This window comes from Vulpes lagopus, chromosome 7 (genome assembly GCF_018345385.1).
Source record: "Vulpes lagopus strain Blue_001 chromosome 7, ASM1834538v1, whole genome shotgun sequence".
Lineage (NCBI taxonomy): Eukaryota > Metazoa > Chordata > Mammalia > Carnivora > Canidae > Vulpes > Vulpes lagopus.
Window position 1 is genome coordinate 10,209,865 of NC_054830.1, and position 20,910 is coordinate 10,230,774.

Sequence of the window (20,910 nt, forward strand, 5' to 3'; positions counted from 1 at the left end):
GGTGGCGCAGCGGTTTGGCGCCTGCCTTTGGCCCAGGGCGCGATCCTGGAGACCCGGGATCGAATCCCACATCAGGCTCCCGGTGCATGGAGCCTGCTTCTCCCTCCGCCTGTGTCTCTGCCTCTCTCTCTCTCTCTGTGACTATCATAAATAAATAAAAAATTAAAAAAAAAAACAAATCATTTGGGGAATATAAATAATAGTGAAAGGGAATAGAAGGGAAGGGAGAAGAAATGGGTAGGAAATATCAGAAAGGGAGACAGAACATAAAGACTCCTAATTCTGGGAAATGAACTAGGGGAGGTGGAAGGGGAGGAGGGCGGGGGGTGGGGGGGAATGGGTGACGGGCACTGAGGGGGCCACTTGACGGGATGAGCACTGGGTGTTATTCTGTATGTTCGCAAATTGAACACCAATAAAAAATAAATTTATTATTAAAAAAAAGAAACAAAACAAATGAGCAAGGAGGGTAAGGGGCAGGGGACAAACTAAGGAGCAGAGTCTTAGCTATAGAGAACAAACTGAGTGTTACCAGAAGAAAGATGAGTGCGTGGCTGGAGGGAGAGTGAAATAGGTGTTGGGGATGAAGGAGTGCACTTGTGAATTATATGTAAGCGCGGAATCACTATATTTTACTCCTCAAACTAATAATATATTGTATGTTAACTAGCCGGAATTTAAATATTTTTTTTAAATTAAAAAAGTTTTACCCTTCAAAAAAATACATAAACACATAAAATATTATCTTTTGCAGGAAGTCAGGTGAAGGATTTCTGTTTATTGTTTTTGAAACTTCCTGTCAACTTACATTTATTTCCAAATAAAGACTTAAACATAAAGATGTCTGTGAATAGATAATAAATAGATAAAAACTGTTCACTCTGAACTACAGACCTCGTAGGGGCCAAGACACCAGGGGATTGAGTCTCCGTGTTTGAGAGGTCTTCCTATTTCACAAAGATGGTAAAACTAACCAAGAGGCTTTAGTAGGAATACTAGTAATATTAAGAAAATACTTAAAAAAGGGATGTGTGAGTGTCAGAGATGTTCTTCTTGGGGGAAGAAGCATCCAGACCAGCAGTTTACTAAGTCAGCTCATCTATATTCAACCAATGATGAAGTATGTTTTAAGTCAGACTTAAAACACAGGAAGTAAAAAAAAAAAAAAACAAAACAAAAACACAGGAAGTGTTTTTAGCACACACGGACCAAGACCAGATGGCATCCCCTGTGGCTGGGCTCACCGGTGTCTGCACTATGAGACATGGGCACCCAAGGTTGCTGCCAGGTAGGCAGATTATCTGCAATCATGATAGACAACTAAAGCTACCCGGGAACTCTAGTTTAATACTTTTTCTGTTCTTTGCTTTATTTCTGGTTTTTGCTTTATTTCTGGTTTTCTCACTACCTCTTTAAGGGAGAACAGGGAGGAATTTAAAGAAAGGTATTAAGTCAGTTTTATTAAGTTTTTACAAGAGAAAGTGGGTGAAAATTTTTTTCTAGGCATGCTTGGGGACTTATCAGAGCGTTCGCATTGTACGGCCTGTTTTAGACCAGGTTCTCCAAAGAAACAGAACCAAGTTTCTGTGTATGTATACGTGTATATGTACGCATATGTATAGAGGTGTAAATTTGTGTGTAGATATATATGTATATGTGTGCGTGTAGAGAGAGAATGTGTTAGTTTAAGAAATTGGTTTATGAGATTGTTAAAGTTGGAAAGTCCAAAGTCTGTAGGACAGGTTGGAAACCCAGGCATGTTTTCAGGGACACTGATGTTGGATCTCGAGTCTGAAGTCAGTCTGGAAGCAGAATTCTCTCTTCTTTGGAGGAGGTCAGTCTTTTTTCCTCCTAAGGTCTGTAACTGAGTGGGTGAGGCCCACCCACATGATGGAGGGTAATCCACTTGACTCAGAGTCTACTAACTTCAGTGTTAATCTCATTTAAAAAACCACCTTCACAGCAACATCATGCCTCCCATGAATGGAAAGACAGACTCTAACAGCTGGCCATGTGATGATTGCCTGTGGGGTAGATTCCTTCCCACCTGCAACGGTTTTCATACCACGAGGCCTGTCCAGTGACCCATTGCTCAGGACCAGCCTGGGAGAGAAAGGGAAAGGCTGTGTCCTCAGTGTGCTGTAGGAGGGCTAGGAGCTCACTAGGAAGGAACCATAGAAGCCATGGGTGCTCCACGTGGAGAGTCCACTTAACCAAGAGATGGTGTCTTGACCTGTCAGTGCAATAGTTCTCTACCCCTCCCCTGTCATTAGCTCCCCTTCTCATGATTTCTGGGCTCCCTCCATTGGGAGAGGCTGGCATTTCTAAGGTATGTCCCGTACGTCAGCTGTCTGCACATAATTTGCCCCCTTTCCTGTAGCACCAAGGCTCCAGAGGAGTGTCCGTTAGTGACTGACTCCTTGAGGAGTCCAGGGGGAGGGAGAGAAGAGGACTGCGTTTACAATCTTCGTAAATGACAAGAGCTTTGGGAGAGCCATGGACTGCAGCATCAGAGCCACCACCCATGACGCAATGGCCATGAGGATAAGGGTTGAAACTGGAGCTCCGTCTCTTCTCTCTGTCACATCTCTGTTTTTTGGTTTTGTTTTTGTTTTTGTTTTTGGTTTTGCCCCAGGACTCTTGATGCTGCTGCTGTTGCCATTGGGAGCTGCAGCCCAGAAAACTAGTGGTGAGTCTGTCCAGCCAGCCCCCCTGATGACATAAGCTGGGGAGTGCATGCTGGGGCCTTGGTACTGCCACCCATAAAGGGGAAGTGGGGGCATATTCTTGAGGTAAGGCTCTGGTCCTCTGGAGAAACTGCTCTACCTCCCCAGATGTCCAGAGCTTTCTGTCTTTTTCCTCTTCCAATGGCAGCTATCCCTCTCTTCTTCCTCCACTTCCCCTCTTCTGCTCCTGGACACCCAGCTGGCAGCAGGCTTCCTCCATTTCTTGAGCTTTCTGACTGTGGTCTCTGTTCCCACACCCTTTGCCCCCACAGGCTGTGCTCGCTGGTGCCCTCCGAAATCCACATGTGTCAATGCCACCACTTGTCGCTGCTCTCCAGGATTCAGTTCTTTGTCTGGGGAGATCTTCAGCAGCCCCTTGGAGAGTTGTAATGGTACAACTTGTGACTTGGGTGGTGGAGGGGCATGGAGATGGTGGCGGGAGGTATTGGGGGGAAGGTGTTCTACTCTATGCCTCATGTTGCTTGTCTGTAAATTGGAGATAATCTTTGTACCTACCCTCCACCAATGGAGTGAGATTTAAAATTTATGTGTGTGAAGAACAGAAAGAGACCACTACAGAGCAGAGTGTCAAATACAAGTTATTATCATAGTCACTGCTGTTATTACTGTGATAATTCTCATAGCACAAGGAAAGGAGAGAGTAGTCGAAGCAACAGAAGGAAAGAAACATCTAGGACCTGGAAGCTCAGGCTCTCATCCTAATGTGAGCTCACCAGGAACACCAGGCCTCTTACTATTATGTTTTCCCACCTGACTTGTCACAGCAATCCCATGAAGCAAGCAGAGCTACATGGTTTTTTAAATGATCAAATTTGGACTCAAAGAGATTGAGTGACTTGTCACTCAATCCTAGGTGGAAGAACCTAGGTCTGGTTTGAAAACAGATTTTATTCTTCACCCATACAGGGTTACAAAAGGAGATTATATTACTTAAAAATAATTAAGGTGGTTAATTTTGTATTATGTGAATTTTACACTAAAAATAAGGAAAAATGAAATTATAGTGTTTTTACACCAATTTCATTAATTAAAATTGTGTTAGATGGATATTTTCTTATAACAAAGGAAAGTATTCCTAATGTTAGAAAAGAAAAAAATACTCTTAAAATTTCCCAGTAGTCTGTGTAGTGTACTTATGGGTGATTTTCTTAGCTTTCATTCTTATTTTACTTTTTCTTTGTTCTTCTAAATATCCGTGTGTCATCTGATATTTGGGGGAAAGTAAATTTTATCATGGAAAAAAAGGTGATGTTACTCTCGCCATGCCCCTCCATGTTGTAGAGGTATCCCTACAGATCCCCCATGTATTTGCATGTGTATCTTGTGGAAACTCTTGGCTGGGTGAGCATGGCAAGGAGACATGGCTGGTGTGATTGGATCCCAGGTCCCTTCTGGGAGCACACCTGTCAGGTTGAGGATTTCTCATCATTGTGTCTTCCCCTCCTGCACACCTTATTCTCACCTGTCTCCCACCCCACCCCACCCCACCCCACCCAACAACCTTGAAGGCAGATGTCCAGCCATTGCCACCATCTGAGAGAAGAGGTCAGTCCCATCCACCAGGTGGGGGTGAACATGAATGTGTCAGGTGTGTCTTCCCACATCCTGCCATGTCCTGGTGTTGACACCCAAGTCTGGACCTGGGACCTTAGAAGGGAAGTCTAGGAGTTCTGGTGGGAAACTGCTCTGGGGGAGACAAGTTGCCTGCCCTGACTCAGCGTGATGCCAGGAGTCCTTTCAGGCTCTGAAAGTCTTTGGTTTCCTGATTGGAACGTACAGAAGAAACATTCTGTCTCTGCATTTTGATACATTCCTGTCTTGTAGATGCTTATTGAACAGTTATTTTTAGCCAGTGATGTGTAGCCCCAGCTCTGTGGGTCCTGAAGCTACTCAAAGAAAACCTTGCTGGAGGGAATCTTTGCTCTCATGTTTAGAGAACAGACAGAGATAAGATTCCAGAAATGCCCACAGTGACTCAGCTGTGAGAACTGCATGCTGCTTCCTCATTTCATGTCTGCCATGCGCTCTGATAAGAGGAACTTCCTCCAGGGTTGGAGGTAGCAAGTCTCCTCCAGAAACGTCCTCAGGCTTCTTGAAAATGTCTGATGTTGAGAGCTTGGGGGAGCAGGTGATGAGTACTCTGAGGTGTACTAAGGTCACCATGAGTAATTGGAGGTGGAAACTATCAACGGGCAGGGGCCTGACCACCTGGCTTTATCTTCAGGTGTGAATGGTAAGTTTTAACAGTCAATGACTCCTTTCACTGACTTAGCATCGAGAGTGGGCTTCAGTGCCACTGTCACCTTGACTGGAGCCCAACTCCACATCCCCAATAGTGTAAGCAGACTTATAGTGCTTTTCATCCACCTCACAAGGCCTGCAGAAGGGGATGCAGACCTCCTCGTAGCTCCCATTCTAAAACAACAGAGTATCTGAATCTAGGTGCCCTCAGACCCAACCAGAGAGTAGAGATGAGCAGAGCAGGTAGCAGGCTTTCTAGAGCAGCTGGCTCCAGCTCAGACCTGCTCCAGGAACGCCACCTGCAAGCTGAGTTCTCTCCAGTCCCTTTGGCAGAGTCAGGCTGGAGGTCAGGCCTCTGCCCTGCAGGAACTCACACCTTTGGGAGGTGACCCTTTGCTCCGTTGTCTTCCAGACATCAATGAGTGTGGACCACCGCCGTTGGTGTCCTGTGGACGGTTAGCAGACTGTCAGAACACAGAGGGGAGCTACCACTGCATGTGCAGCCCGGGATATGCACTTGCTTCTGGGGCAACGACGTTCATGAATGAGAGTGAGAACACATGTCAAGGTAGGAACCTCTCTACATCTTCTATCTCTGCATCCATGAGATTTGGGATCACTCACCCCACTTTCTCCAGGCTCAGAGAACACTCTGGACATCTACTCGGCATAACGTTTTTTCCAAACTCCAAGACTCAGAACCCTCTGCAGAGGGTCACTTCTGTAATTTTGGAATATCCTCCATGCCCACCTGGCATTTTCTTTTTCTTTTTCTTTTTTTTCTTTTCTTTTATCTATTTATTTTCAATTTTCATTTATTTATTTATTTTTTAGAGACTTTATTTATTTATCTATTCATCACACACACACACACACACACACACACACACACACACAGAGGCAGAGATACAGGCAGAGGGAGAAGCAGGCCCCATGCTAGGAGCCTGATATAGGACTCGATCCCGGGACTCCAGGAACACGCCCCTGGCCGAAGGCCAGAGCCAAACCACTGAGTCATCCAGGGATCTTCTATTTTCAAATTTTATTTAAATTCCAGTTAGTTAACATATAGTGTAATAATAATAATTATTATTTTTTAATTTTTATTTATTTATGATAGTCACAGAGAGAGAGAGAGAGAGAGGCAGAGACACAAGCAGAGGGAGAAGCAGGCTCCATGCACCGGAAGCCCGACGTGGGATTCGATCCCAGGTCTCCAGGATCGCGCCCTGGGCCAAAGGCAAGCGCCAAACCGCTACGCCACCCAGGGATCCCTAGTGTAATAATTAGTTTCAGGTATAGAATTTAGTGATTCATCACCTCCATACAACATCCACTGCTCATCAGGACAAGTTCCCTCCTTTGTCCCCATCACCTACTTAGCCCATCGCCCACTCACCTCCTGTCTGGTAACCAGCAGTTTATTTTCTATAGTTAAGAGTCTAATTTCCTGGTTTGCCTCCCTCCACTGCTACTCATCTGTTTTGTTTCTTAAATTCCATATATGAGGGCCATCATATAATATTCGTCTTTCTCTGATTGATATATTTCACTTAGCATAATATGTGGTAGCTCTATCCACATCATTGTTAATGGCAAGATTTCATTATTTTTGATGGCTGAGTAATATTCTATTGGATATGTACACCACATCTTCCTTGATCATTCATTAGCTGATGGACATTTGGGCTCTTTCTGTAGTCTGGCTATTGTTCGTAATACTGCTATAAATACTGGGGTGCATGAATCTCTTTGAATCAGTTTTGTGTCCTTTGAGAAAATATCTAGTTGGCATCTTATTTTCATAAAATAAGCAAAATAAGCTTTATTTTCATAAAGCAAAAGAGAGAGATGGCATCAAGACACTTCACAATTGGAAGCATGTGTGTTCCAACACAATATCCATCTTGTTCACCATCATCAATGACTGCCATGATGAGTCCTGCCCCCACTGTAGTCCACATGGGCTTGGCCACATTAGGAGCCCTGTCATACCCCTGGGCCCTGAAGGATCAGGGATACTGTCCAGAAACATGGGAGGAGGGATATTTGAGTCAATGCTCGTTGTCCCCTGCTGGCCCTGCTCCTGGCCAACAACTCCATCTGGAGAAGAGGCTTCCTGGCATATTGACATGGCTTTTCATGCTTGGCCTATATCTATTACCCCATACAAGGTTCTGTCTGACTGTCCCTAATAATTTCAATTCACTGAACTGTGGCAAATATGATCAGCATCTGGGATGTTGTTGTGTTGGTGGTGGGTAGGGTCATGTGGACCAGCCCTCAATACTCAGAGATTAAAGTGAATGGAAGAGGCTGCCATCTGGACCAAATGGCAAGAGAGGGCATACTGGGGACCACTGCCCCAGACTGATGGTCTTCCAAGGGGGTCAACACAAGTCCCAGGATGACTCAGACCAGTTGGGGACAGAAGATGAAGGCTGAGCCCATTCATAGGGCCCACAGGTCCATGTCCTTTGTAGAGACACAGGGCCAAGAAGACAGAAACATCTTCCACCCCTCACTATCAGCACATGACCCCATTCCAGCTACTCAGCCCCTGCTTAGTGCTGGCCTTACTCAGGTGTGGATTCTCACCACTTCCTGCCAGTCAGGGAAGGTCTTCTTGGGAATCAGAAAAAGTCACCTTCATCACCTGAAGGTCACTTGGCTGAACATAACCTCCTTGTCCACCTCAGCTTGGTGCCCACTGTCTAGGTGGCCCTGGACTGTCTGGCATCATCTTTATTCTCCCTTCCCCTGTAAAAAGTTTTCTTCTGAGGAGCCTGGCCCAGGTTTGGTCTTGGTCCATTTCCACAGAGCTGGAGTCTCAGAGACATAGTGGATGAGGGAGGGCTGTCTTGCTGGGTCACCAGGATTCCAAGGGGAAGTTAGGCAGCAAGAAGTTGCCCTGGAAAATTAGGAAAAAACCATCGCTGGGATCTCAGATAGTCCTGCTTGGGGGACACAGCATTTGCCCTGCACTTGGTTCTGAGGAAGGTCCACCCTGGACTTGTCTAAGTCCTCAAAATGGGACTAGATGGCCATGAGGTCCCTACCTCAGCTGGGAGCTGCCACGAGAGGCCAAGGGAACCAGAGCTGGCAGATAGGGAGGACTTAGGCTGATTCCTGCCACATCTGGACAACAGAACATCAGGGCCAACATACTGGCCCATAGGATGCCTCTGTGTAAATTAGAAAAGGCACACACTCATTGAAGTCAAGAAAGCAGGGGCTTCCAGATGTTTCTATCCCAGAAAACAGGTGTAGGCATCCATCACCCTCTCCTTTCTCCTGAAGATGTGGATGAATGTCAGCTGAAACCCAGAGTGTGTAAAAGCCGTGGCATCTGCACCAACACCAAAGGCAGCTATACCTGCAAGTGCCCGCCTGGCTTTGAGCTCAATCTGGGCGACCTGAATCTGTGCACAGGTAGAGGCCCTGGAAGATGCTGTGAGGCTGTGCTGGAGCTGGGGAGAGGCCGAGGCAGATCCCATAGCCCCAGGAGGAGAGAGAAGACCCTCAGTTTCCAGAAACACCGGGGGTTTGCTCTGCCCAAGGATTCACCTCCCCAGAAGATATCATCACAGAGCAGGGAGGCAGCAGGGCCTTTCAGGCCTGGGGTTCCCTTGTGGAGGCTCCAGAAGCTATTTGGGTCCCCCACTTGCCCCTGTTCATCTGTAACATTCAAGCAGGAAGTATCTCTATATCTCTGAGAAGAGAGCCTCAATTTTGAGCTGAGGAGGAAATGAGTAAGAGCCTTGATTGGGAGGTCCAGTTCCCATGACTCTGTTTCCCTCTTTGCCATAGCTATTGCCTGAAAATGGGGGATGGTGTCCCTGCTGAGCTCATCTTGAAGGAAGCTTCCATGAGGAGGTTTGGCAGTGGAGAGGCAGCCATACTTTCAGGAATGGTGCGTGCTCAGTGCAGGCAGTGAGGAGACAGGAAACCTGGCCTGGGTAGGGCAGGGCTGACCCTCTGGGATATGTTCTAATAAGGACAGGGATGCAGCTTGGGACAGCACTGGTGCCATTCCCGAGCCCCCATCAGTCAACACAAGGGCATCTCAGTGTCACAACCTCCCTGGTTAGAGGCCCATCACAGCCTCCCCCCTTTATCCACCCCCACAATCCGCACCATATGTGAAGAGACTCAGCTCTGTCTGGAATGACACATATTCCTGGTTCTCCCCTGTCTACTTTGCAGGGAAATTATGCAGTTTTTACAGAGGAAAATGCTATCATTACATTTATATTGACAGGCTAGGTGGCTGGTACATGGTGTGTGTGTGTGTGTGTGTGTGTGTGTGTGTGTGTGTGTGTGTGTGTGTGGTATTCTTGATGTAAAGAGCTAAGGAGTCTGAGAGTAGGGAAGGAAGGATGGCCAGCGAGGGGAGGAGACTCTGACCGTCTGGCTTTGTCCTCAGATGTGAATGAATGTACCTCGGGGCAGAACCCATGCCACAACTCCACCCACTGCCTCAACAACATCGGTGGCTATGAGTGCCGCTGCCGCCCTGGATGGAAGCCGGTTCCTGGATCCCCCAATGGCCCAAGCAACACCGTCTGTGAAGGTCCAGAGCTTAGACGCCACATCCTGGAGACCCACACTCAGAACATCTGATCACATATTCAGTGACACCCACACAAACCAAGCAGCATGAACCCTGGGGGCGTCCTGCCCTACCAGGCATTAATTCCTTTGAGGCTGGATGGGAAAAGATCTGGGGTTTCCCGGGGAAGGAGCTGAGGTACCGAGGAGCAGGCTCCTTGGAGACCCCAGGCAGCAGCTAATTACTAACTGGGACAAAGGTATTTCTATATTCACAACCTGCACATCAGTACAGGGATCACATGCTAGGTGTCAGGCTTCTGCACACTTCCCATAAGCCCTGCATCACCAGGATGTGGGGTCAGCAGGTGATATCACCTCCCATCAGTGGGAGACACTAACACAGGAAACAGGAGCAGGGCACGGAGAGGAAAGGTGTTCTGATTCCCATCTTTGTGCCCCCAGATGTGGACGAGTGCAGCTCCGGGAAGCATACGTGCCATTACTCCACCGTCTGCGTCAACACTGTGGGCTCCTACAAGTGCCGCTGCCGCCGGGGCTGGAAGCCCAAACCTGGATTCCAGGATAAGCAACTGAACACCACCTGTGAAGGTACCTGGTCTCACTTGACCCCAGACCCCACCCCGACACAGACACACTCTTTTTTTTTTTTTTAAGATTTATTTATTTATTTATTCGAGAGAGAGAGAGAGAGAGAGAGAGAGAGAGGCAGAGACACAGGCAGAGGGAGAAGCAGGCTCCATGCCGGGAGCCCGACGCGGGACTCGATCCCAGGATCCCATGAACGCGCCCTGGGCCAAAGGCAGGCGCTAAACCGCCGAGCCACCCAGGGATCCCCAGACACACTCTTTTCTCTTGTATATATTTTTTTTTAAATTTTTTTTATTTATTTATGATAGTCACACAGAGAGAGAGAGAGAGAGAGAGAGGCAGAGACACAGGCAGAGGGAGAAGCAGGCTCCATGCACCGGGGGCCCGACGTGGGACTCGATCCCGGGTCTCCAGGACCGCGCCCTGGGCCAAAGGCAGGCGCCAAACCGCTGTGCCACCCAGGGATCCCTCTCTTGTATATTTTTTAATTGAAGTTTGTTTTGCCAACATATGGTATGACACCCAGTGCTCATCCTGTCAAGTGCCCCCTCAGTGCCCGTCACCTAGTCACCGCATCCCCCTGCCCACCTCCCCTTCCACTACCCCTTGTTCATTTCCCAGAGTTAGGAGTCTCTCATGTTCTGTCATCCTCACTGATATTTCCCACTCATTTTGTCTCCTTTCCCCTTTCATCCCTTTCACTGTTTTTTTTATATTCCCCATATGAATGAGACCATATAATGATTGTCCTTCTCCTATTGACTTGTTTCACTCAGCATAATACCCTCCAGTTCCATCCATGTCAAAGCAAATGGTGGGTATTTGTCATTTCTAATGGCTGAGTAATATTCAAATGTATATATACACATCTTCTTAATCCATTCATCTTTCAATGGACACTGAGGCTCTTTCCACATTTTGGCTATTGTGGACATTGCTGCTATAAGCATTGTGGTGAGACAGACACAGACACTCTTACAAGTAATGAAAATCTGTTCTAGTCCCTGCAGAGATGTCCTTCCCCAACTGGAACCCACCCCCTGGAATCAAGAGCCAGGTGAGTGGCCCCAGTAGGGACCAGGAGGCAGGCATCCCTCTGTGCAGCCTGCCTGATCCACCCATTTCCCCCAAGCTCCCACATCCACATGTGAGGATCTCTGACCTCTCTCATCTCTATTCTAGAGACTCTCTAATTTCTTTGAAAGAGTCCAAGAACTGCACAGAGACTTCAAGCCAGCCTTGGCTCAGGAAACCATCCAGGTAAGGGCACACCCCAGGAGAGGCAAGGTGGAGGCATCCCATAGAGGCCTGGGAGCAGGAAGCCCCAACACAATGCCGCCTCTCTGAGGCCCTGTTTCTCCCAGGGTGGATGGGAGGAGCAGACATGCAGACATTGGTACGCATTGTTAACACCCATCTGAGCCCATAAATGACTTTTCTTCCTGCTGTTTGTGGACATTGGGCTAATTTCATTCTTGGTATTTGTGAAAAAGGGTTGACTATGTGTGGCTGGATTGTAGAGGCAAAGACCCAGGGACTCTGAATCAGTAACACCTTTATCTACCAATGAGTCTCCAGGGTCTGTTTCTGGGGTTGAGTGGGCAGGGTCTTCATGGCTCACTAGCTCTGTGTCCTCATTCCTCTAGGACCTAACACAGGAGGTAGATGAGCTGCTGGAGACTCCCGGGGATCTGGAGGCCCTGCCCCACTCAAAGCAGCATTGTGTGGCCACTAACCTGCTTGTTGGCCTGGAAGGTGTCCTCAGAAATGTAAGCCAGGCCCTGCCCAATGGGCCATGGACCTTCAATGCATCTGCAGGCACAGGTAAATTCTGGAGTCTGCCCCAGGCTCCTGCCTGCTCTGTCTGTTCCCCACCTCATTTGTCCCCCGAATTCACTGGAGGGAGTGAATATATGTATCCCTCAGTGTTACATCCATAAACCAGTCAGTAAGAGATTAAATGAATAAAACTAAATCATACACATTTTTATTGTAATATAAGTTAGCAGCAGATGATATAATTATAAAGAATTTAAGATAAAATAGAAACATCTTCATGAGAAGACAATTTGCTAAATTTTTAAGAAAAAATTGATATTATTTGATAACTAAGTATGATTTATTTTATTGAGGTAAAACTCATGTATCATAAAATTCAACATTTTGAACAAAACATACAGTTCAGTTGCACTTGTACACTCACAGAGTTGTACAACTATCACCTCCATTTCTAGAATATTTTCATCACCCCAAAGTAATCAGTGTACCCCTTACACAGTCATTTCTCATCTCTCTGTCACCAGCCCCTGGCAGCCACCAGGCTGTTTTCTGTGTCTGCAGATTTGCCTATTCTGGACATTTCGTATCTATAGAATCTTGTAATAAATTACTTTATAGTTTGGCTTCTTTCACACAGCATCATGGTTTCAAGGTGAATCCATGTTGTAGCATTTGGCAGTATTTCTTTCCTTTTTACAGTTGAATAATATTGTATCATTGTGAATAGAACACCTTTTGTGAATCCATTCGTCTGCTGACTGACCTTTGGGTTGTTGCCAACATTTCATGATTTTTGAATAGTGTTACTATGATATTGGTGGACAAGTTTTTGTTTTAGTAACTGTTCTCAGCTCTTTACATACATACATAGGAGTGGAATTTATTTTCTTTTTTGAAATTTTTTTTATTGGAGTTCAATTTGCCAATATATAGCATGACACCCAGTGCTCATCCCGCCAAGTGCCCACCTCAGTGCCCATCACCCAGTCACCTCAATCCCCCACCCACTTCCCCTTCCACTACTCCTTGTTCATTTCCCAGACTTAGGTGTCTCTCATGTTTTCTCACCCTCACTGGTATTTTCACTCATTGTCTCTCCTTTCCCTTTACTCCCTTTCACTATTTTTTGTATTCCCCAAATGAATGAGACCATATAATGTTTGTCTTTATCCGATTGACTTATTTCACTCAGCATAATACCCTCCAGTTCCATCCACATCAAAGCAAATGGTGGGTATTTGTCGTTTCTAATGGCTGAGTAATATTCCATTGTATACATAAACCACATCTTCTTTATCCATTCATCTTTCGATGGACACCGAGGCTCCTTCCACAGTTTGGCTATTGTGGACATTGCTGCTAGAAACATCAGGGTGCAGGTGTCCCGGCATTTCACTGCATCTGTATCTTTAGGGTAAATCCCCAACAGTGCAATTGCTGGGTCGTAGGGCAGGTCTATTTTTAACTCTTTGAGGAACCTCCACAGAGTTTTCCAGATGGTGCACCATTTCACATTCCCACCAACAGTGTAAGATGGTTCCCTTTTCTCCACATCCTCTCCAACATTTGTGGTTTCCTGCCTTGTTAATTTTCCCCATTCTCACTGGTGACGTGGTATCTCATTGTGGTTTTGATTTGTATTTTCCTGATGGCAAGTGATGCAGAGCATTTTCTCATGTGCGTGTTGGCCATGTCTATGTCTTCCTTTGTGAGATTTCTGTTCATGTCTTTTGCCCATTTTTTTTTTGTGGGATCAATGGTGGAGTTTATTTTGTTATTTTTTATTTTTAACAATACATTTATTTTTTATTGGTGTTCAATTTACCAACATACAGAATAACAAGCAGTGCTCATCCCATCAAGTGCCCCCCTCAGTGCCGGTCACCCACTCACCCCCACCCCCCGCCCTCCTCCCCTTCCACCACCCATAGTTCCTTTCCCAGAGTTAGGAGTCTTTACGTTCTGTCTCCCTTTCTGATATTTCCTACCCATTTCTTCTCCCTTCCCTTCTATTCCCTTTCACTATTATTTATATTCTTAAAGGGGAATTTTAAGAGTCCCCCTCAAAATTTCTTGCAGAGCTGGTTTGGAGGTCACATATTCTTTCAGTTCCTGCCTGTCTTGGAAGCTCTTTATCTCTCCTTCCATTCTGAATGAGAGCCTTGCTGGATAAAGTATTCTTGGTTGTATGTTTTTCTCATTTAGGACCCTGAATATATCCTGCCAGTCCTTTCTGGCCTGCCAGGTCTCTGTGGAGAGGTCTGCTGTTACCCTAATACTCCTCCCCATAAAAGTCAGGGATTTCTTGTCTCTTGCTGCTTTAAGGATCTTCTCTTTATCTTTGGAATTTGCAAGCTTAACTATTAAATGTCGAGGTGTTGAACGGTGCTTATTGTTTTTAGGGGGGATCTCTCTATTTCCTGGATCTGAATCCATGTTTCCCTTCCCTGATTAGGAAAGTTTTCAGCTATGATTTCTTCAAATAGATATTCTGGCCCTCTGTCCCTTTCAGCGCCCTTGGGAACCCCAAGTAAAGTAGGTTTTTCTTCCTCAGGCTGTCGTTTATTTCCCTTAATGTATCCTCATGGTCTTTCAATTGCCTGTCTCTTTTTTCCTCAGTTTCCCTCTTTGCCATCAACTTGTCTTCTATGTCACTCACTCGTTCTTCCACTTCGTTAAGCCTCGTTGTTAGGACTTCTAGTTTGGATTGCATCTCATTCAATTGATTTGTAATTTCTGCCTGATTAGATCTACGTTCTGCAGTCATGAGTCCCTTGAGTCCTATGCTTTTTTCTAGAGCCACCAGGAGCTGTATAATAGTGCTTCTGAATTGGCTTTCTGACATTGAATTGTAATCCAGATTTTGTAACTCTGTGGGAGAGAGGACTGTTTCTGATTCTTTCTTTTGAGGTGAGGTTTTCCTTCTAGTCATTTTGCTCAGTGCAGAGTGGCCAAAAACAAGTTGTATTGGGAAAAGGAGAAAAAGAGAGGAGAGAAAGAAGGAAAGAAAAGAGAAAAAGAAAAAAGAAAAAAGGAAGAAAAAAAGGAAAAAAGAGAAGAAAAAGAGAAAGAAAAAGAAAGGAAAAAAAGGGTGGGGAAAGCAAACAGAAATCAAAAAGCAAAACAAACAAACAAACAAACAAAAAGCAAAAAGGAAAAAACAAAAAACAAAAAAACACGGGGGAGTATCTTCCGATTCTGTATACTTTAAGTCCCTTGACTTTCCCTGGAACTGGTCCGTCTAGCTGGTCTTCTGGGGGAGGGGCCTGTTGTGCTGATTTTCAGGTGTTAGCACTTGGGGGAGCTGCTCTGCCCCCTGCCTGGTGCAGGGCTCAGTGGGGGCTTGTTTACCCCGTGAGGCCCCAGGAGGAACAGCCACAGTGGCGGGGGCAGCTCTGGAAACCTGGAGTCAGCTCCCGCAGTAACTCCGGGGCTCTCCGTCTGCAGGGCCTGGAGGCTCCGGGGCGGGGCCGCTGATCTGCTCAGCTCGGAGCAGGAGCGTGTTTGCGGTCTTGAGCCCTCCGGGCCTCTGCCTGTCCCTGGGGGAGGCCGGATCCTGGGCTGTGTCCCGGCGCCCTGTGCTCTGGGGCCTGCGCTGTTGGATTCGCGCTCCCCGCCGTGCAGACCCCTCCGCGGAGCCGCCCGAGCCCCTGCGAGCTGCTCCCGGGTCAATGTGTGCACGCTGCAGCCCTTCAGGGAGCTCCGCCGCGGGGTGTGGCACACTCTCCCCGGGGCGCAGGTGCCTGTTAGTGTCCCCGGGAGCCCGAGGGCATCCCCGCCCTCCTGGGTCCTGCTCTAACTCCCTGCGAGGCCTTTCCGCCCGGGAAGGTTGGTGCAGCTCCTGCTCCTCCGGGACGGGGCTCTCCTGTCCTGGGGACACTCGCCCCGGCCTCAGCCCGGCTCCTCGCGGGGTCCCTCCCCCTTGGATGCCTTTTGTTTCTTTATTTTTTTTTTCCCCGTCTTCCTACCTTGATAGATGTGTGAACTCTTCTCACTGTAGCATTCCAGCTGGTCTCTCTTTAAATCTCAGGCCAAATTCGTAGATTTTCAGGATGATTTGAAGGTTATCTAGGTAATTTGGTGGGGACAGGTGACTTGGAGACCCTACTCTTCCACCATCTTATTATCTTCTATTATTTTGTAGTTTGTATGTCTCTAGGAATTTTTCACTTTCATCTAGGTTATCCGTTTGTTGGTGTCCAGTTGCTCAAAGTATTTTTGCATAAACCTTTATAAATTCAGTGTGTGTGTTTTCGTGTGTTTGTGTGTATGGAAACACACATATAAAATAATGATATTATAGCAGCTACTATAGGCAGAATTACTAACCTACTTCTCTTATATAACTCCTACGACTCATAGACTTGTCCCTGGAGGTGCAGGAGGAAGGATACAGAAATGTTACTTTGAGTCAGAATCTGGCAAAGATGATGCTGAAATGGGATGTGGTGCACAAATCTGGTGACTCAGGTAATGGCTGAGATGGGAGGAAGGTCACAAGTTGCTCCAGGATGTGACAGGCAGGGAACTGAAGGATAAAGGGAAAGGGGATGTTTAGTAGGCCACAAAGAGTGCATCTGAGGAGGGCTCTGTTGTGCACCCCAAGGTTTCAACATGGTCTTGTCCTTCAGGTCCTTCTGTGGTGGGCCTCCTCTCTACTCCAGGAATGGGCAAGTTGCTGGCGGAGGCTTCCCTGGTCCTGGAGCCTGAGAAGCAGGCAGTTATGCATGGGGCACCCAAAGGCTTGCTGCAGGGAGTCTCCCCTGTCCTGCTCTCAGAGGTCATCTCTGCATTTATGAGCAACAAGGTCACCCAGAAGCTCAGCTCCCCTGTCACTTTCATCTTCTCTCACCATGTGAGTGCTGGTGCATGGGGCTGTGGATATGGAAGGAGCCTGGAAGGAGCCTGGGTCCTGGGCACAGCTTCGCTGCCTAGCTCAACCTTGAGGTTCTGCAGGGAGGTCCCCCATGAGTGCATCATTCCCCCAGGAAAGCCCTTTGCTAGCCAGCTTTGGATAAGCGTTTCTGAGCACCAGAACCACTGGCTCCCACCTATGCTCTTCCTACAGTCAGTGACCCACGAGCCAAAACTAAAGGTGTTCTGTGTCTTCTGGGAGCACACTCAAGATGAATGCGGTCATTGGTCCACCAGAGGCTGCACAATGGTGGACAGTGGAGACACCAGCACCACCTGCCAGTGCACTCACCTCAGCAGCTTTGCCGTCCTCATGGCCCACTATGATGTGCAGGTGAGAGCCCTGAGAGGGACTGCATCCCTTGTCTATTGCTTTGTAACATATTTCCTCCATGTAGGGGCTTTAGAAAAATAGAAATTTATATCCTGTGGTTTCTTCAGAGCAGCAGTCAGGCATGGTGTGGCTCAGTTGCTGTTCAGGGTCTTATAAGCCTGAAATAAGCCAGAGCTGCATTCTCCTCTAAGGCTCAGATTCCTCCTTGAGCTCCCTAGTTACTGGTAGGTTTCAGTTCCTTGCAGTTGTAGGACTGGGGTTCCACTTTCTAGCAATCTCTGAGCAGGAGATCATGCTCAGCAACTAGGGGCTACCTGCATTCCTTCTCTCATGGGCTCTTAGAGTGTATCGGCATTTCTTTTTTTTTTAAATTTTATTTATATTGAATTTAGTTAACATTCACTGTATTTTCAGTTTCAGGGATAGAATTTTTTGATAGTATTTAATTAATTAATTAATTTATTTTTAATAATAAATTTATTTTTTATTGGTGTTCAATTTGCCAACATACAGAATAACACCCAGTGCTCATCCTGTCAAGTGCCCCCCTCAGTGCCCGCCACCCAGTCACCCCCACCCCCCCACCCTCCTCCCCTTCCACCACTCCTAGTTCGTTTCCCAGAGTTAGGAGTCTTTATGTTCTGTCTCCCTTTCTGATATTTCTTACCCATTTCTTCTCCCTTCCCCTCTATTCCCTTTCACTATTATTTATATTCCCCAAATGAATGAGACCATATAATGTTTGTCCTTCTCTGATTGACTTCACTCAGCATAATTCCCTCTAGTTCCATCCACGTTGAAGCAAATGGTGGGTATTTGTAATTTCTAATGGCTGAGTAATATTCCATTGTATACATAAACCACATCTTCTTTATCCATTCATCTTTCGATGGACACTGAGACTCCTTCCACAGTTTGGCTATTGTGGACATTGCTGCTATAAACATCGGGGTGCAGGTCTCCTGGCGTTTCATGATCAGGGTTAGAATTTAGTGATTCATCAACTGTATATAACACCTAGTCCTCATTATATCAAGTGCCCTCCTTAATGCCCATCACTCAGTTACCCCATTCCCTTATACATCTCCCCTCCAGCAACCCTGTTTGTTTCCTATAGTTAAGAGTCTCTTGCTGTTTGCCTCCCTATTTTCCTCTTATTTTATTTTTCCTTCACTTCGCCTATGTTCATCTGTTTTGTATCTTAAATTCCAGATATTAGTGAAATCACATGGTATTGATCTTTCTCTGAGTGACTTATTTTGTTTAGCCTAATACCCTCTAGTTCCCTCTATGTTGTTGCAAATGACAAAATTTCATTCTTTTTGACGGCTGGGTAAACATTACATTGCTTATATAACCCTCCTCTTCCTTATCCATTTATCTGTTGATGGACATCTGGGTTCTTTCCATATTCTGGCTATTTTGGCCATTACTGCTATAACCATTGGGGTGTATGTGACCCTTTGAATCATTATTTTTGTATACTTTTTTTTTAAGATTTATTTATTTATTTATGATAGACATAGAGAGAGAGGCAGAGACACAGGAGGAGGGAGAAGCAGGCTCCATGCTGGGAGCCCGACGCGGGACTCGATCCCGGGACTCCAGGATTGCACCCTGGGCCAAAGTCAGGCACTAAACCACTGAGCCACCCAGGGATCCCCTATTTTTGTATACTTTTGATAATATCTAGAGGTGCCATAGCTGGGTGGTAGTATAACTTTAACTTTTTGAGGAACCTCCACACTGTTTTTGAAAGTGGCTGCACCAATTTCCATAACCACTATAGTGTAAGAGGGTTCCCCCTTCTCCACATCTTTGTCAACATCTGTTGTTTCCTGAGTCGTTAATTGTAGCCATTCTGACAGGCATGAGGTGGTATCTCCTTGTGGTTTTGATTTGTATTTCCTTGATGGCGAGTGATGTGGAACATTTTTTCAGGTGCTTGTTGGCCATATATGTCTTCTTTGGAGAAATGTCTCTTCATGTGTTCTGCCCATTTCTTGACTGGATTGTTTGTTTTTCAGGTGTGGAGTTTGATATGTTCATTATAGATTTTGGATATTAGCCCTCTATCTGAGAAGTCTTTTGCAAATATTTTCTCCCATTCTGTAGGTTGTCTTTTAATTTTGTTGACTGTTTCCTTGGCTGTGCAATAGCTTTTTATTCTGATGAAGTACCAAAGGTTCATTTTTGGTATTTTTTTTCCTCTTGCCTTTGGAGACTGTCTAGCAACAAGTTGCTGCAGCAAGATCCAGGAGGTAGTTTCTTGTGTTTTCTAGAATTGATGGATTCCTGTCTCACATTGAGGTCTTTCATCCTTTTTGAGTTTATTTTTGCATATGGTGTAAGAAAGTGGTCCAGTTTCATTCTCCTGCATGTGGCTATCCATGTATCCCAACACATTTTGTTGAAGAGAATATTTTTTTCCATTGGATATTGTTTCCTGTTTTGTCAAAATAAGTTGGCCATAGAGTCGAGAATCCATTTTTGGGTTCTGTATTCTGTTTCAGCATATTAGCATTTGTAACCTGTAGCCAGGAGGAGAAGCTCTCTCACCTCAAATGCTCTCATACTTTGAGTCTTTTTCTTCAGGAGAGCTCAGAGCTTTTGAGGGCTCACTGATTTGGCCATCCTTCCCAGGATAAAATGCCTCCCTAAAGTCAACTGACATAGGACCCAAATTCCACCTGCAAAATCCTTTCACCACAGGACCCAATCTGGCATTAACTGAAAATCTGGAAGAAAGTGTATGTACACATTCTATCATTCATTGCCAAATTAGAGTTCTGCTTATCACAGGAGACTTTAGGGCTGGAAATCTGTAGACAAGGGCTCTCAGGGGCTGCAGAAGGATGATTTTGTGGTGGCAGAGGTCCAAGGGGGCCAGGAATGCCAGTGAGTGTAGGTGGGTTAGGAACTATGTTTGCCTGCTCCCCTGGTTAGGTAAGCTGGTTACTTCCTCTGGATTACCATAACGAAAGACTTACTTAGGTGATCTGTAAAGTAAAATAAACTGTTGTGAGTTCTGGGGCTTTGTCTTGAGTGAGGACCCTCCTATCCCTCAATTCTTGTAGGCTCTGAATTAATCATGTCAGAATCCCATAGAGTTGTAGCATTCTGAACCCAAAGGAACTACTCTCAATAACATAACAATTTTACCTGGTTCCTCCATTCTTGACGTTGCTATGTCAATAAATAAAATTAAAAATGATGGAAGAGTCATTCCCCCATATAGGGAAAATATAAGTATAATGTCTTCATTGCTTCTCTTGGCTGGGTCCCAGGAAGAGGATCTTGTGCTGCCTGTGATCACCTATGTGGGGCTGGGCCTCTCTCTGCTGTGCCTCCTCCTGGCAGCCCTCACCTTCCTGCTGTGCAAAGCCATCCAGAACACCAGCACCTCCCTCCACCTGCATCTCTCGATCTGCCTCTTCTTAGCCCACCTGCTCTTCCTCATGGCCATCGACCGGACCGAGATCAAGGTAGTGTCATGTTCACAGAGGAGACCCTGTCCCGCCCCAAGGATCGCTCAGTTCACAGTACCATACTATATTGGTACCTTAATAAAATGGCCTTGGGTTCTGGGGAGGTTAGAGGGGGTAAGTAGCCTATTCCACATTGACTAATGAACTAGAAGACAAACCTTCTGCTGAGAACTCTACCATATATAGGAGCACTCACTTCAATGGCAAGGTATGGCACAGGTCCTGGGCCCACCTCCTCTCTGAA

The 20,910-nt window shown here is 46.2% G+C and overlaps 1 protein-coding gene across 3 annotated transcripts in view; it reads left to right on the forward strand.

Moving 5' to 3' along the window:
• The first annotated feature begins 1,208 nt into the window (after positions 1–1,208).
• The window catches only part of LOC121494395 (adhesion G protein-coupled receptor E2), a 46,592-nt gene continuing 26,890 nt past the window's right edge, over positions 1,209–20,910 (forward strand). Inside the window, exons 1-14 of one of the 3 annotated variants that reach the window (XM_041760770.1) lie at positions 1,214–1,288; positions 2,636–2,689; positions 2,999–3,118; positions 5,401–5,556; positions 8,289–8,420; positions 9,415–9,561; positions 10,005–10,151; positions 11,153–11,208; positions 11,334–11,411; positions 11,798–11,975; positions 16,293–16,400; positions 16,562–16,785; positions 16,999–17,178; positions 20,466–20,668. In XM_041760770.1, coding sequence (XP_041616704.1) covers positions 1,219–1,288; positions 2,636–2,689; positions 2,999–3,118; positions 5,401–5,556; positions 8,289–8,420; positions 9,415–9,561; positions 10,005–10,151; positions 11,153–11,208; positions 11,334–11,411; positions 11,798–11,975; positions 16,293–16,400; positions 16,562–16,785; positions 16,999–17,178; positions 20,466–20,668 — 1,853 coding nt within the window. In that variant the 5' untranslated portion in view covers positions 1,214–1,218. Of the gene's footprint in view, positions 1,289–1,785; positions 1,835–2,635; positions 2,690–2,998; positions 3,119–5,400; positions 5,557–8,288; positions 8,421–9,414; positions 9,562–10,004; positions 10,152–11,152; positions 11,209–11,333; positions 11,412–11,797; positions 11,976–16,292; positions 16,401–16,561; positions 17,179–20,465; positions 20,669–20,910 lie in introns of those variants that run through there. The other 2 variants (XR_005988802.1, XR_005988803.1) reach the window with 2 other exon arrangements.